The sequence below is a fragment of the Serpula lacrymans genome (assembly GCF_000218685.1).
Source record: "Serpula lacrymans var. lacrymans S7.9 unplaced genomic scaffold SERLAscaffold_20, whole genome shotgun sequence".
Lineage (NCBI taxonomy): Eukaryota > Fungi > Basidiomycota > Agaricomycetes > Boletales > Serpulaceae > Serpula > Serpula lacrymans.
In genome coordinates this window covers 315999-330221 of record NW_006763309.1, presented here as the reverse complement: position 1 = coordinate 330221, position 14223 = coordinate 315999, and the positions used below count along the sequence as shown (strand labels likewise).

General features: G+C 46.3%; 8 protein-coding genes across 8 annotated transcripts; 3 read left to right on the top strand and 5 right to left on the bottom strand.

Annotated features, from left to right (window-relative positions):
* Window positions 1–532: 532 nt before the first annotated feature.
* On the top strand, window positions 533–1335 carry SERLADRAFT_443949 (uncharacterized protein; the record flags this gene model as incomplete). The annotated part of the gene is made up of 5 exons (XM_007324581.1): window positions 533–589; window positions 664–743; window positions 803–983; window positions 1064–1201; window positions 1258–1335. The coding sequence occupies 5 exons, from the start codon at window positions 533–535 to the stop codon at window positions 1333–1335; spliced, it is 534 nt and encodes a 177-aa protein (XP_007324643.1).
* Window positions 1336–1589: 254 nt separating this feature from the next.
* Window positions 1590–3085, bottom strand: SERLADRAFT_375023 (uncharacterized protein; the record flags this gene model as incomplete). The annotated part of the gene is made up of 10 exons (XM_007324580.1): window positions 1590–1845; window positions 1930–2011; window positions 2070–2114; window positions 2178–2249; window positions 2388–2439; window positions 2499–2601; window positions 2663–2684; window positions 2757–2828; window positions 2915–3000; window positions 3081–3085. 10 exons carry the CDS (start codon window positions 3083–3085, stop codon window positions 1590–1592), a joined length of 795 nt encoding a protein of 264 aa, XP_007324642.1.
* Window positions 3086–3150: 65 nt separating this feature from the next.
* SERLADRAFT_454188 (uncharacterized protein) lies at window positions 3151–6387 on the bottom strand (the record flags this gene model as incomplete). The annotated part of the gene is made up of 9 exons (XM_007324579.1): window positions 3151–3756; window positions 3819–4178; window positions 4234–4527; window positions 4588–5196; window positions 5258–5461; window positions 5522–5701; window positions 5763–5918; window positions 5984–6157; window positions 6217–6387. 8 exons carry the CDS (start codon window positions 6147–6149, stop codon window positions 3299–3301), a joined length of 2427 nt encoding a protein of 808 aa, XP_007324641.1.
* A 77-nt stretch (window positions 6388–6464) lies between these two features.
* SERLADRAFT_480788 (uncharacterized protein) lies at window positions 6465–8122 on the bottom strand (the record flags this gene model as incomplete). Its single annotated transcript, XM_007324578.1, has 11 exons — window positions 6465–6779; window positions 6835–6869; window positions 6891–6988; window positions 7040–7132; window positions 7192–7253; window positions 7314–7350; window positions 7411–7590; window positions 7648–7691; window positions 7760–7906; window positions 7968–8013; window positions 8069–8122. 10 exons carry the CDS (start codon window positions 7992–7994, stop codon window positions 6552–6554), a joined length of 951 nt encoding a protein of 316 aa, XP_007324640.1.
* A 165-nt stretch (window positions 8123–8287) lies between these two features.
* Window positions 8288–9348, top strand: SERLADRAFT_443947 (uncharacterized protein; the record flags this gene model as incomplete). Its single annotated transcript, XM_007324577.1, has 4 exons — window positions 8288–8530; window positions 8593–8730; window positions 8795–9220; window positions 9277–9348. The coding sequence occupies 4 exons, from the start codon at window positions 8288–8290 to the stop codon at window positions 9346–9348; spliced, it is 879 nt and encodes a 292-aa protein (XP_007324639.1).
* A 17-nt stretch (window positions 9349–9365) lies between these two features.
* Window positions 9366–12311, bottom strand: SERLADRAFT_418809 (uncharacterized protein; the record flags this gene model as incomplete). The annotated part of the gene is made up of 10 exons (XM_007324576.1): window positions 9366–9935; window positions 9990–10295; window positions 10345–10702; window positions 10757–10970; window positions 11024–11238; window positions 11289–11653; window positions 11700–11776; window positions 11827–11889; window positions 11951–12056; window positions 12119–12311. 10 exons carry the CDS (start codon window positions 12170–12172, stop codon window positions 9483–9485), a joined length of 2211 nt encoding a protein of 736 aa, XP_007324638.1.
* A 102-nt stretch (window positions 12312–12413) lies between these two features.
* Window positions 12414–13738, top strand: SERLADRAFT_443945 (uncharacterized protein; the record flags this gene model as incomplete). Its single annotated transcript, XM_007324575.1, has 6 exons — window positions 12414–12723; window positions 12795–12865; window positions 12938–12966; window positions 13019–13172; window positions 13236–13527; window positions 13578–13738. 6 exons carry the CDS (start codon window positions 12414–12416, stop codon window positions 13736–13738), a joined length of 1017 nt encoding a protein of 338 aa, XP_007324637.1.
* Window positions 13739–13914: 176 nt separating this feature from the next.
* SERLADRAFT_375017 (uncharacterized protein) lies at window positions 13915–14088 on the bottom strand (the record flags this gene model as incomplete). Its single annotated transcript, XM_007324574.1, has 1 exon — window positions 13915–14088. The coding sequence occupies one exon, from the start codon at window positions 14086–14088 to the stop codon at window positions 13915–13917; it is 174 nt and encodes a 57-aa protein (XP_007324636.1).
* Window positions 14089–14223: the final 135 nt, after the last annotated feature.

The window sequence follows — 14223 nt, the reverse complement described above, 5'->3', positions numbered from 1 at the left end:
GAACTCAGATTTTAGAACCTGTAACATTAATTATCTACTGGATGTGTAACCAGCTCAAGAGACAGCGGTTTCACTCCTCCCATCCAGTAAACCGTAGCAGTAACGCGTCGTTGTGAGTGGTTTCAATTTTTACTGCACCATGGGCCGAATAACGTCGGATTACTTGCAAGCATAGATCATGTGAAACACATTCATAGATCATGCATGACTGAACATCGAACTATCCCCATCTTGGTTTATTACAAATCTCTTTCTTCGACGACATACGTAAATTCATGGGTCAACGAACACGTCCAATGGCTCAACGGTGTTTGTTGCGTTCCGTTCAGGGCAAGAAAGAAGGTCGTCCTCCAACCAGTAAAGTAGCTTGCTTACCACGTTGTATCACTAAGCTAAGATCATTACGCGACTCCAAACTAATGCTTTTAAGCCATAAAACAATCAAAGCACGACCAACTTAATACACCTTCAAAGTCGTCATCCGAGCCCAACGTTTCCGGGCCATCGCCTACTTGTTTTTCTACTAGCAATCATGTCTGCCGGCGAGGTGCTTCCAGATCAAATCAAGTTGGGCGAGGGTCATACCATGGTCAGTCATGAGGCGTCATATCTCGTGGTGCACGAACCAGCCAGGCTGATGAGTTTGTCTGAATCCTTCTGCAGACTTTCCTTCGTAACGAGCCATTCCTCACGCGCATACATGTAGCTGCTGATGCAGAGGCCTTTGCTGCGCCTCCCCACTGGTGAACTCTTTCATAGCTTTCATGGTCCCACCTCTCTCACAACTCACGAGCTAACACAGGCACGACACACACGCCGAGATCTTCAGAGTCATCAAAGGCCAGGTCGAGTACACTATAGGCGGCGTCACCAAAGTCTACACCCCAAGTGACGGCGAAATCCTCGTCCCCAGGAAGACAACGCACACGTTCACGACGTTTAAAGGCGTCGAAACTATCTTTGAGGAGCGCACGACGCCAAAGGTATGATTACTTTCTTTCCTCATATGAAAACCATCGCTGGAATAGCGGTATGCATATGTCAATATTTATGATATGGCTAGGACGATGACAAGGAGCTCTTCTTCCGAAACGCATTCGCTGATGGTTTCCCTAAGAATCCCTTCAAGATGTTTCCTGCGTTCTACCGCGGAGACGCCTTCTTGGCACTGCCAGGTGATTTCAGGTGGCTCGAGAAGTTTGTGAGTCCTATTCTATGCGCGATTTTGTACGGATATTCACACTGAATGGGCTGCAGCTTCTGTTCATACTGGGAGGTATTATTGCTCCTTTGTTGGGCTATCGCACGAAGTACGATTCTCTGAAAAAGGTGTAACTTTATCTGGTTTTGATGTTATCTTCCATACTGTCATTTCGTTTATAATCGTTGTGGTGCTTGTTAATTTATCCATTGCATGTGGTTTTACCCATTGTGCCCTCATAGTAAGGTCAGGTATCGGTACGATGCATCGCAGCATCATCAGAATCCCTGTACGTCCTCTCAGTAGAGAAAGGAAGAAAAACGAACATCATCAGAATCCCCGTACGTCCTATCATCGGATAAATGAAGAAATACAAAACCGGCACCCCTCATAGCTTATGCCTAACCTCCTTCCTCTTAATCTTCCCAAACCGCACTTGGGGTATCCCGCTCGAAAACCTCTCAGCCTGCGCATAACTCTCCCTTAGATTCACCGAATTAGGATCGTTCTTCTCCCTCAGCCCAGCTTTGATGAGCAACTTGACCGTTAGCACAGCCGCTGTGTCGAGGCCCTCTAGCTCGCTGAGAAGATGCGCGCGCACGGCGGTGTGGAATGATTCTGTAGACTGATCTGGGAATATGGTGCTAATGTGAAAGAAAAGAAGTCAGAGCTCGTCAGTGGTCGCTCTAGAAGAAAACAGCACCCTCAAGAAACTGATGTATACATACTTGATGAACCCACACTCAAGCAGCTCCTGGGCCGTCTTCTTCTTTCCCCATATGAGGACTTCGTTCGCCTTTGCGACGCCCACTAGGCGCCGGTGCACGTGTAACTACCTAACTGCACTAGAGGGGCAAAACGCACGTACTTCGGTTGACAAATGTAACGCTCGAGCACCCTTCTGCTATGATACCTGGTAGGCCGAATTTTCAATAAGTGATGATAGCTACAGCGTAACTGGAAGTGTGACACGTACCTAAGAAGGTGAATGGGACGGCTAGCCAGGCGCTGGGTAAGGCGTAGATGAAGTCAAAGTTTCCAAGGAACGCTATAGATTCGTCACACCAATTCAATAACAGCGGGGGGAGCAGGAGCAGATGAACACACCAGCTGCTATACCTGCAATATCGTAAAGGAACCAAGGTTAACCATGAGACGATACGTACAACTGATAACGGTGGCTTACCCATGACAGGACCATTGAGCGCGGCAACAAGAATCTTGCTATGGCTGTAAAGCTGACATCACCTCATTCAATCAACATGGTCTAAGATTATTAGATACATTGCGGTCTTACAGCATGTCCACAATCTGTGTTGGCTCGCACCACTCGGGCATAAAAGTTATCTCGAATAGTAGGCTCAATCTCCTTTTCTTCGCTACGATTTACATTGGTTCCGCTTGATATGCATAACAGAATAAGGCATTGAGGGCAAGCACATAAGAGAGTAAGGGACTCACGCACAAAACCACTTTCCACTGGCTTAATTTGCGGCACCGCCACGGTGGGTTCAAGTTCTCTTCAAGAATCTCAGTTAACGCAAGGACCACTCACCTTGCCACACAGTGATCACTACATCATCGTTCTTGTCTATCTCCCTCAGAGAGTTAGCAAGGGCATCATAATCTACACATATGAATCAGCCTTCTTCGGAGGACATGTGTGCCAATCATGATGTTATTGGAGTGTCTGAGCCTTGGGCTGCCACTTACCCTCAGGTAACAGGGCATTCAGCGTTTTGGGCTGGTTCAAGGTTATGGTCGCGATGCCCTGTGAGATGTCAACTGTGACTTTACTACTCATCTGCACCTCATTCGATGTAGTGACGATAAAACAAGAGTTTGAACAAACGTAAAACCCTCCAATGGAATTTCTTGCGACATGGGGAAACCGGTTTGAGAAGAAACCGACTACCGGGAAATCATTCATGCAGAAACTCCGCGGCTTATAGCATGAAAAATTGTCATGTCCTTGTGTTCAATAACATGTACGACAAGGAGGAGGCGTGAATAAAAAGGGGAGAAAACCAATCTATGAAAGCATATCGAACTGACAAGATATTCGTACAAACATTTTCAAGAAATCATCCTTCAAGCTTACACCCAAGCGTCAAGGACTCTCTTTGCGGCCGCTCCCAACATACCATCTCTCCCAGACTGCGTACTACCCCGGGACAGCTCTTCTAAAATACCTTTCGTGGCATCCTTGACCCTTTCCACATCCTCCCCAGGCGGCTGTTTTCCCACCTGTCCAAGCAAAGCGCACACGTTCGCACGCACCTCAACTGGGAAACCTGTAAGAGCAGCCCTGTGATTGTTCGATACGTGATCGGTGTTTGAGGTATTCCGTAGTACATTGATGAGCTGATCTAGCGCGCCCCGAGGACTTGGTGGCCGAGATCGCGTCGGAGAATTAACGATAGGCGAATCTAATTCACTGCTAGTTGATGCAGTCGCGGATAAACTCGGAGGCGCGGAGGGTGGTAAGGAATTTGATCCTGCGGGTGCAGCTTCTACTGGCAAAGGTACAACGAGAGCTTGCAGGACGAGAGGGCCTAATAGTTATGAGTACGTTAGGCCGAGCTTGAAAGAAAACAAGGGAGAAAAGTGTACTTACCACCATTCCGATGTGTACTGAGAAGACTGAGCGCCACAACACCTTCGTTGATTAGAATGGGGTATTTCATACTTCTGCCTATGAGACCCGCAAGAGCTTCAGTGCAGGAAGGCGTAAGCAATGCTTCGATTGCCATTTCGCGCTTGAGTTGTCTGTCCTTAACCTCCTCGGCTTGACTATCCTGCTGGCTGGGGTCACTCGACCAAAGTGACTTTATCACATTAACCAGCACCCGAGTGCCCTCACTCTTGACAGCAACTGTGTCAGATCGCTTGACAAGTGCTAATATCTGCGAGAGGCCAGTCGACGCCGAAGGATCCTGCTCAGATGTTGGAAAGACTAATGCGAAAGAGTTATCCACTTAAAAGATGACATCAGAAATCCAAGTCAACGCGACTCAACGAGATTAGCTTACCACTACTATTACACAGGTGTTTGACGATGCCAATAGCGCTGACCTGTACGATTTCAGCCATGGCGTCGCTCCGTTCATCCCATATACCGCTCTCAACTACCCGCTCGATCGTTTTGGCATTGCTCAAAATATCACGGTTTGCAACAGACAGCGACGAAGATTGAGAGAGATGCTTGAGTAGGCCCATGACACTGTGTTTCAGCTTGATGTCAGTCGAGGGAGAGAGCATGACTGGCTGGCAGAGGAGAGAAGCGATGCTGTGAGGAGGGGAAAGGAGAATCGTAGCATAAGATTCTGACAAAAAGATAAGACGTGTTAGTCGGCTCGAGACAGCTATAAAGATACGCAGCCCACCTCTTCTCGTCAAATTGCCTAAGGCTAAACACGCGCAAATGGCCAAATCATCTCTTCCGAGATTTTCAACCTTTGCTCCAGTTTCGCTATCGACGTAGGATCGGATCCAGTCTACCATCCGCGACACGAACTCGCCACCTGGCATCTCCTCCTCTGATGTGTCCCAAAGAACGTCCTGATTTTTTTCATCACCAGCAACTTCTACAACGACTTTTATCACTGCAGCTTTGCATATATCAAAGCCCTTCTCCTTGCTTTTTATTTCTGCGACATCGAAAGGGGCAGCATCTTTGTCGTACCACAGCAGTGGATAACTGCCTTTCTCTATGAAGTCTAACATTGCAGAGAGACATGGTACACCAAGATGCTCCGCTTCAAAGTTGAACCCACGAGCAAGGGAAAGTCGGACGTCTTCGACATCCAGAGAGAGAGATTCTAAGAGCATACAAGATTCTTCGAGTAGATCGAAATCAGTCTGGAGGAGTGAGGTATATAGATGGGGAGAAGAGCGGATGAAAGCAGGGAGCTGAGCCGTCAAAAGGGGAGGCGTATATGCGAGCAAAGATGGGATGAGATAAGCCAAAACATCGGGGTCGAATAGCGATCGTGCTGAAAACGTAAAGTACCCGCATAAAAACAATTGAGCGAATGTGATAAGATGCAAGCTTACAATCTTCCTTGAGCTCCGATAATGTTCTCCATGCCCAGTTTGAGATAACACTTCGGAGGCTCCAAGACTCAGCAATGTCATCCTCTGAGTTTACCTCGCCTACCGGGTGTGAAGTCAGCCACGAGCCAGTAGGATAAATAGCACAGGAAAGTCGCATGAGGGTCATGGCCACTTCTAAAGACGTGAGACGAAATTTAACAGGTTCTACAAAGCAAAAGTTATAATTCTTTCATGCGCTTCCAGGATTTCATCGAAAAAACCAACCATAACCTATACTAGCATTCAGCAAAACACCAATAGCGGTTTTGATGACTTTGAGATGCGGGATTGACAGCGGCAGGGGGTCTTTCTGCAGCCCAGAAGGAACCGTGTCTGCATAGCCCTCCAGAAGGGACACAATCGCTTGAGGGAAGCGAGCTTCCAGTAATTGAAAACGATTCTGATCTTGAGATTTACGAGAATAAGGACATCGGGTCGTGGGTTTTATCGTTCAAGATATGCATACCGTGATCCATGCACAAATTAGCGCCTACACGAAGGATTTCATACACTGGCGCTGAATGCTCCACAGTTGGAATCGAAGATCCGTTGAGTGCATTTCTGAGGAGAGCAGTAAGGGTTTGCGGGAGAGAAGTCAAGCCCAGCATAGTGTGATTGTCGTCTACAAACAAGTATTCGGCGCTTCATGAAATTTTTGGTGGTGATATAACACGGCAAAAAACATACCTGGGCCACCCCTGACTCTGAGACCGTTCGCAAGGTTCTGCGTAGTGATTTCAACATCGTGCCACGTCTGCTCAGATGCCTGGGTATCGTTGTTCGTTTGCAGCTGGACAAGCAGAGTTTGGAGCTTTCCAGCACATTCTCGACAGTTTATCGTAGGATTATCCATACGAGGAGCTACGTGAAAAAGAGAGATGAGCGTCAGAAGTAAGTGGGATCCGGCCAAATCACCGCACGGACTGGTAGGAAACACGATAGTAGTGGCAACACGAGGACTCGGGAGCAAAAGATATGCCAGTGCAGCTGGCTTTGTATACTACGCTCTTTGGACGGGATTGTGATTGTCCAATGGTATCTTGATCTTATGTATCTCAGGCTACGCTGATCGCCATCTACTTTAAGGTGGCGGTGAACCCTTTATGCAACTTTGCGGGACTTTTCCAAGCAAACTTTCCGCCTACTAACGTCCGGATGGTCGCTATCATGATATCCTCAATAAGTCTTAATTCCACGACAATGCGACGTTGCTGCTTTTACGAGACATGGATACTAGTACATCAACGGAGAAATATTACCGCCAATAAGCAGGTGTACTTCCATGTGCTTTCACAATCCGGTTGGCCTCATCAAGCGCATGTACGACCTCTTCAGGCAATGGCCCTTTCTCACTATCTGCACAGTTTTGTTCAATTTGCATGGCGCTGCTTGCTCCCAAAATGATACCATCAGTAGTTTCAAGGGCTCCGTGATGCTGGCACCACCGTAGCGCGATCTCTGTCAGACGGAGGTTGTATTTATCCTGGTTCCCAATGTTACCATGTAAGACAATAGAGATGATGAGATGTAGTACGTACGGCAACCTCTTTTAACATCTCCAGTGCCTTGAAATAGCCTTCTTTCAGGTACCTCGCGCGATACATGGCGCCCTGAACTGTCGAGGGATCGAACCTACCACCTTCAGGTGCTGACTCTTCTACTGACATGACTTTTCCAGCGAATAGACCTCCGCTGAATGGCGCTCAGTATTGTGCTGATGGAAAACAAAGCGATCAAACTTACGCCAGAGGGTTATAAATTACTATTCTCAGGCCAAACTTGCGGCAGCAAGGTAAAAGTTCTGTTTCCATCTCACGTGTAATTGCATTGTACATCCTGTTTGCAAAAACTTTTCCATCAGATTGATTCAAATGGTGAAAATACCGAATACAAACACTTGGTAAATCTTGGGTTGTACCCAACCATTTGCTTTACAAATGCCTACTATTTCAGCAACCTGTTAAATTCGTAGCAGTGAGTCCGTTATTGGTTAATAGTAGACTAACGAAACGCTTACCTCCCAAGCTGCGTAATTACTGAGGCCGAAGATCTCACTACCAAATTTAAGTCTGTTAGTTTCAAGGAATCGGTGGAAGACCTAGTCTTTAACTAACAATCGACCTTCTTGGTACAGCTTGTTGACTTCCCTCACGGTGTCTTCGAAAGGCACCTTACGTTCTGGCGCGTGCAAATAGAATACTCTAACCTTATCACGCTTTAGGTCTTGCAGAGAAATTTCAAAAGCTGCTCTTAAATCTGCTGGTGCGTGTCCTCCAAGTTTGTGTGGATGAACCCTGGGTTGGATCAAAGAAGCATATTAGCAGATATCCCGGAACCTATTCGAGGCGTACTTCGTGTCAACTGTTGCATTTTTAAAGTCAAGCTTTGCCAGTATCTACGAGATAAAGTGCCCATAAAGCTCAGACTTCTTTTTTGAATATCAGCGAAACTGATTGATATTACCTCTTGTGTTGTCCCTTCGCCATACATTCGAGCAGTGTCTAGCTCTGTGTGGCCATGTTTAAAGAAGACGTCGATGATTTCTTGGCAGGTTTTCTCGTCCGAGTTGCGCACACCGTCTTTCCCTGCATAACCCATGGTCATGGTGCCCTGAGATAAGGAAACGAACGTCAATGTTGCCAGAACTCAGATAATGGATCCTAGCACTCACAAAAAGAAGGGGGATTCGTGTCGACATGTTTGCAGCAAATGATGTACTTTAGTGGTGATTAGCAGATATGTTGCTATCGGGGGGCAAGTGACTGTGCTCACCACGTCTGTTTATAAACACAACTAGAGTATATTTTGTGGTCAGCAGACAACTGTGAGCGGGTGCCCATGGGCTGCCGATCCAAGATTAGATTACAGACGTGGGTAAACGTTACAAAGATAAGATAAGATCTAGCTCGTCATGATCACGTGTTTGGTCCCTCAAACTCTGTAAGAGCCCCACTGCTAGAAATCCTTTAAGTATCTTTCAAGTTCTTCGTTATGGCTGGTTCAAAGCGAAACAAAATGAAAAAGGCATTTTCTCCTCCACAAGCAAACCCGCCCCCACCAGTGGATGATGATGAAGACCTCATGAATGATCTCCTCGCAGAACTTGATTCTCGCAGCGAGGTTGTTCAGGCCGAATCTGCCTCCGTCATAAATGAAATGCAGTGCAATAAAGAAGCAGAGATATTGGAAAAAGGCTCTAAACAGACTGCAAAAAGTCGCTTTGAAGCACGCCAGGTGGGCATGTTCCAGCAAGTTATAACTCTGTTGATGTTCTCAGCTTCTGGCTCACCACACAGGCACGAAAAGCTGCAGCTATGTCACAAGGTTATACTCCTGACGATCCTGAAGCGGATGCAAGACTTGAAAGGGCAGCTAAGGAGGAAGAGGTCCAGATCAAACGTACTTGTGACGAGCTGGGAGTACAGATCCATGAGGTACAATATCCGCCATCTTTTTGTCATTCAACCGGCTTATCGACTTTGATCCTACGATTTAAAGATAAATCCAGACGGACATTGTCTTTTCTCGGCAATTGCTGATCAACTCTCCTTACTCAACATAGTCCCTCCAAACGAAGCAAATTTTGTTATTGTTCGCCGGGCAGCATCGGGCTATATATACACTCATCCCGATGATTTTCTTCCCTTTCTCCCTTGTGCTAGTGGTGAAGATGGTATTGGTGCCACAGACAATACAGGGCTTATGTCTCCGCAGGCATTCGAGCAATATTGCCTAACAATAAGAGATACCGGAGCATGGGGTGGTGAACCTGAGATATTGGCTCTTAGCAGGGCATTTAATGTCCCGATACATGTCATTCAAGGAGGAAAGCCCCCTGTTGTGGTCCACAATCCAATGGAAGCATCACCACATAGAAGCCCTGTCCTCATCAGCTACCATAGGAGAATGTACGGTCTTGGCGAGGTAGGTTTTCAACTTACAAGGTTAGCTGGTGGTGGCTAACTCAATGCATATCGCAGCATTACAATTCTCTTCGACCAAAATCAGGACTGACCCATGTTGCTGATAAACTCCATTCCATGCTAGCCTGATCATGTACGTTATCGCTCCCTGTATGTTTTGTGGATTACAGATCTACATTGATATCTAAATACCGATGAAGAACACGATGCACATTAATGAATGTCTTGGTGGAATTTAACATTAGTACTGTAGTGCCCGTTTACTAGAATAATAAATCGTCCAATTCCCCGCCGCGCTGCGAAGTCCCAGATATTGGTTGTGGCTGATCTGCCACATAACCTCCAAATGCACCAGCCAGATTTGCGTATGGATCTAATGCCTTGGCTGCGCGAGGATCATCATCGTCTGCATCCACATCCACATCCACATTACCCTCCCCGCTATCACCTCCGGTACCAGATTCAGCAGTCGACTCTTCTATATCCAACAGATCGCGCTCCTCGCCAGGTCCTGCGTCCTCAGAGATGAGTTGGGCAGGTCTTGACGAACCAGCAGCAGGCACATTTGGTTGCGGCTCAATTGGCCCAGGTCCTGCAACGTTTATATTGGCTGCGGACGGTAATTGAGGTCGGAGAGTAACGAGTACTGAGCGCGAATTTGCATTCAGGGCTGGACTGTCTGTCAGTGCTCTTCCGGCAGCATTTCTGATGAAAGTCTGCTCGAAATTGTTTAGTATACAAAGCTAGTAGGTATGATTGGGATCACGAACCTCAGGATTCTTGTGATATATACTTCCCAACGTGCCTGTGTGAAGCAACAGCTGATCCAGTGCACCGCGATCCATACGATCAGAATCAGTGGTGATGGCTGGTTTTTCTGCAAGCACGATCTCACGCGCTACATTTGGATTCATAGCAAGCATCCGCCAGTACATGAATCCTCGGTCCCGTAAATCAGGGTTGTCGACCTCCTCTGTTGCCCATTTTAGGACTTTGTGAACCAGTTCTTTGGCGGTTTCCGAGTCGGCTTTATAGATAAACAACTTCACCGTGGCTGTCAGGAGTGCAAGTTGCACCTGTTCACGACTTAGCAGATGAAACATACATTGCACAAACTGTACGTACCTCAACAGCTTCCTCCAAGAAAGTATAAACCAGGTCATCCAATAACTCGTCAGCATTGTCAATCTTATCTGCGAATTGTCCGAGTATCCATATCATAGAGGCCTTGGACTCTGGCTCATCCAATGCATCCATATTTTCGCATAGCTTAGGGATTATACCTTCGTATTTGCCGGGGTACCGTCGGAAAATATCTTTCGTGACGATGACAGCCTCTTGAACAACATATGTTACTTTGGTCTCTATGAGATCAAGAAGTGCTTGGATGCAGATATCTGCTGCCCCTTCGACCTTTATTGCTAATCGACCTATTGACCGAACAGCTTTTCGCACGAAGTCGACGTCGACTTCTGAGGCGTATCTGATGCAAAATCAAGGTCAGTATAACTCATTGGAATAAAACGAAAGCAGGTACTCTTGAAGTTCAGCCAGTACCTCCTTGGCATTCTCATCCCGCGCTAGCCTATACATGATTTCTAGTTTGGCAAGCTTGACATATATTGGATCGTTATATTTGCAGAAAAACACTTTGACATCGTTTTTGAGAACCGTTGGCCGTCGTTGAATGATCAAAAGTATATTACGAAGGGCGACATATTGTACTTCTGGTCCGGACGATATTAATGTGACTGCAAGGCAAGGAAGTTAGCTGTGATATATAAAATCATGAACATGGGCTGACCTAGTGGGGGTCCCATCTTTTTACAGATGTAGTCGATAAGACGTCGATTTTCCATATAGTTCATTAGATACAGGAGGACTTTTATGGCGGTTAAGACTACAGCAGAATTTGCATGTTGTAGCTGTACTATCACTCGCTCGCCCATCATTTCGGCATCAGCACATTCTTCGGGAACATAGCGCAGCAACGAGTCGAGGATATAGATTTGACCCCACCTAGGAATAGTTGTCAAAGTTGGAACAGGGCGACTTTCAAGAGAACTTACTCAGAGCTTTCACCCAGTGCAGCGATGAGCTTGTTGGCTATAGTTAGGTTTAGTTTAAATATCACCCCGTCTTGTCGATCGCCTATCTCTGATAGTGCTGCAACGGCATTCGCGACCACTGTGGCATTGGTGTCCAACATCATGTCTCTGAGCATCTCAACAAAGCCTCCTTTTTCGGCTTTCCGTGAATCGGCGACGTATAGTTTGGCTACGCAGATAGCAGCAGTTTTGCGAACGTATGGGTCTCTGTCCTTGAGGCAATGTCGTAATTGTTCGCTGAGTGGCTCCAGAACAACAGGGATTGGTATATATGACATGGTTCGGATAGCCAGCGCTCGAATGAGAGGATTACGGTCGTTGCAGTCCTACGCATTAGTCAGACAAAGCATAAGTACTAATATATGGCACTACCTGTAGGAAACTTGGAATGACGATATGTATTTGCTCCGGTTTTAGTCTTCCATAACTCATAAGAAATAGGTAGACCACTGAGAAGAACCTGTCAGCGATATAGGCATCAGACTATCAGTACACTCACTTTTCTTGATTTCAAGAAGGGGAGCCCCCAGACTTTGTACCACATCCGTAAATAATGGAGACACTGAATATATATTCGTTAGAACGAAGTAGTACAGACGCATTAAGTGTAGAAGGATATCTACTGTCATTTCCCATAGTGATATTTGCTACGATTTTCTTGAGCACTGTCTTCCGCTTCTGATATTTCTTGTCCTTCGACTCTGCAGCTTGCAGCTCTGTACGGAATTCCTACGTAGATGGTAGTGTTCATTACTGCAATTGTTGTCATCAGGACCAGGGTGGTCGCGCACCTCGATCTTACCGCGCTGGAAGAACTTCGCATCTTGACCCTGTTGGCCGCTCATTCTCGAATAGATCCCAGTGAGCTGTCAAATGGATGGACGAGATCACTGCAAGAGAAAGATAAGGCGTATGTGTTTCTGAGTATCAGAAGTAAAATGTATGGCGGTCGGTGACAACCCGACTGAGATAATACATGGCTACAATGATCATAAACGAGGCCAAATACTGCAAGCTTGTCTGTGATCATTCACTAGTTATTCCATATAACCGTTACCACCGCACGAAATTTAAAAGGTATAAAGTATGGACGGTGAACGATATTGCAAGCCCCCACCTCTCGTATGCTCCCCAAGGAATTCCATTGATCCTATCAGTTACCCTCTTGTCGATGCCTCCTTGAAGGACCTCAAGACATGTTCCCGTCGCTTACAGACAGTCTCAGCTATTGTTGGAGACGAATTAAAGATTCTTGAACGGCTTTACTACAAAGGAAAGAACCAACATCGCTCAGCTCTCTTTTGGAAACGGGTTGTCGAAATCAGGCGATATGGTCGGAGGCTGTCTGAAGCTAGCCTCTGGGAGACGCTGGAACTTTTTCGTTGCTCCTTTTTTGGTGCGAATTCTTTGTTGGAGTGAGTCTGAAGTAATTCTACTTGTGGTGCAATACATGACTATCGTAGTCAGAAATTTATGAAGGGGTCATGGAACCACTACCCAAATTTACCATATGTGCTTTTCGTGCAAGGGAAGATGAGGTCTTGTTTGACTTTAGTGCTTCAGGTATTTCATCCTGATTCGTATTGGTTCCTAAATTCATTCCACTGCAGATGAATGAGAGACTTATGGAAGCTTACCGGTAGATCTTCGAGTTCTGTGCTTGCAGAATCACACACTAATTGGTCACGCAGTCATTTCAAGCTTGCGATGCAGACTGGTGCCTTTATCCAGCTCATATTATTGCTAGCGGCGATTACCTCAAGGCTGTTAGCCCTGACGTCCGAACTGGAAGAAATCTTGCAACTTGCTGCAATGGTCTGCACTCGTATCATGCAAGTATCGGACGTGAGTCTGGCATTGCATTGTGTTCAGCTTGTTTTTTCTGACGTGCGGTTTGCATGTCACAAGCCGGCTCGTGCTCCACAGCACCCTTTAGGTTCCACGCAAAACGTGAAGGCCACAGAGGTTTCCGTGGTAGATTCTGCTCTGGATGATGTGAAGATCACTAAACGTTCCTTGAACGAAACCGAACCCGAGTTACTGTTAGAAGATACGGGTGATGCAGTCGCTCGTCCTATTTTGCGTCCTGGATCTCGTGGAATACCTATCGCCCACCCTGAAACACCCAGTGCAACGAACATGGAATACAGATCATCATTGACTAATAACGGTGTTCCAATGGATGTATCCGAAGCTCTGCGTAAGTTGGCCTAAATGTGGCGTGTGTCTCTTTCTTATCCAGATCCATAGCATCTATAGTCCTTAAACATGCGATCACTGCCAAGCCGACCAGCACGGTCAACAAACCGAAACGAAAAAACAAAGATCAGGTCCTGTCCGCAGATACAGAAAAGCTAAGAAAAGCTAAGAAAAAGAAAAAAGACGAGATCGATGATATATTTGGTTTCTGACAACTTATGTTTCTATGATCATCGTTAGTCCATCTCACGGCCTAAGTTCAGACATTATCAACTGAACTTTCCTTAATCACATACGCCCGCAGTTTCATGTTGCGCTCGCCGTTAGCTTTCCCAGTATATATTTAGAAGTGCAACTTTGCAAACCCGGTTTTCCTAGAAATCATTTGTCAACACGGCGACATCACATCCATGGTCATCAGAGCAGCAGACGTGAGTGCACACAGTTCACTCATTTTGCGCATTCCTCGATGCCTTGTATGTATCATTGTGAAAACGAGGTTGCTTGGCTCTCGATGGTCTACCCATCGTGCGTGCCACGAGGCTCTCGCTCTATCGTTCATTTAAGGAATTAACACATCAACGTGCTATACAATGCAGTGAGCATCATGCTTGGCTAATGAATCACATGATCATCTTTGATTATCCCCTAGGTTAGTTCAGGGCAGATACGATCATCAAAAAAGGGTTTCAAGAAG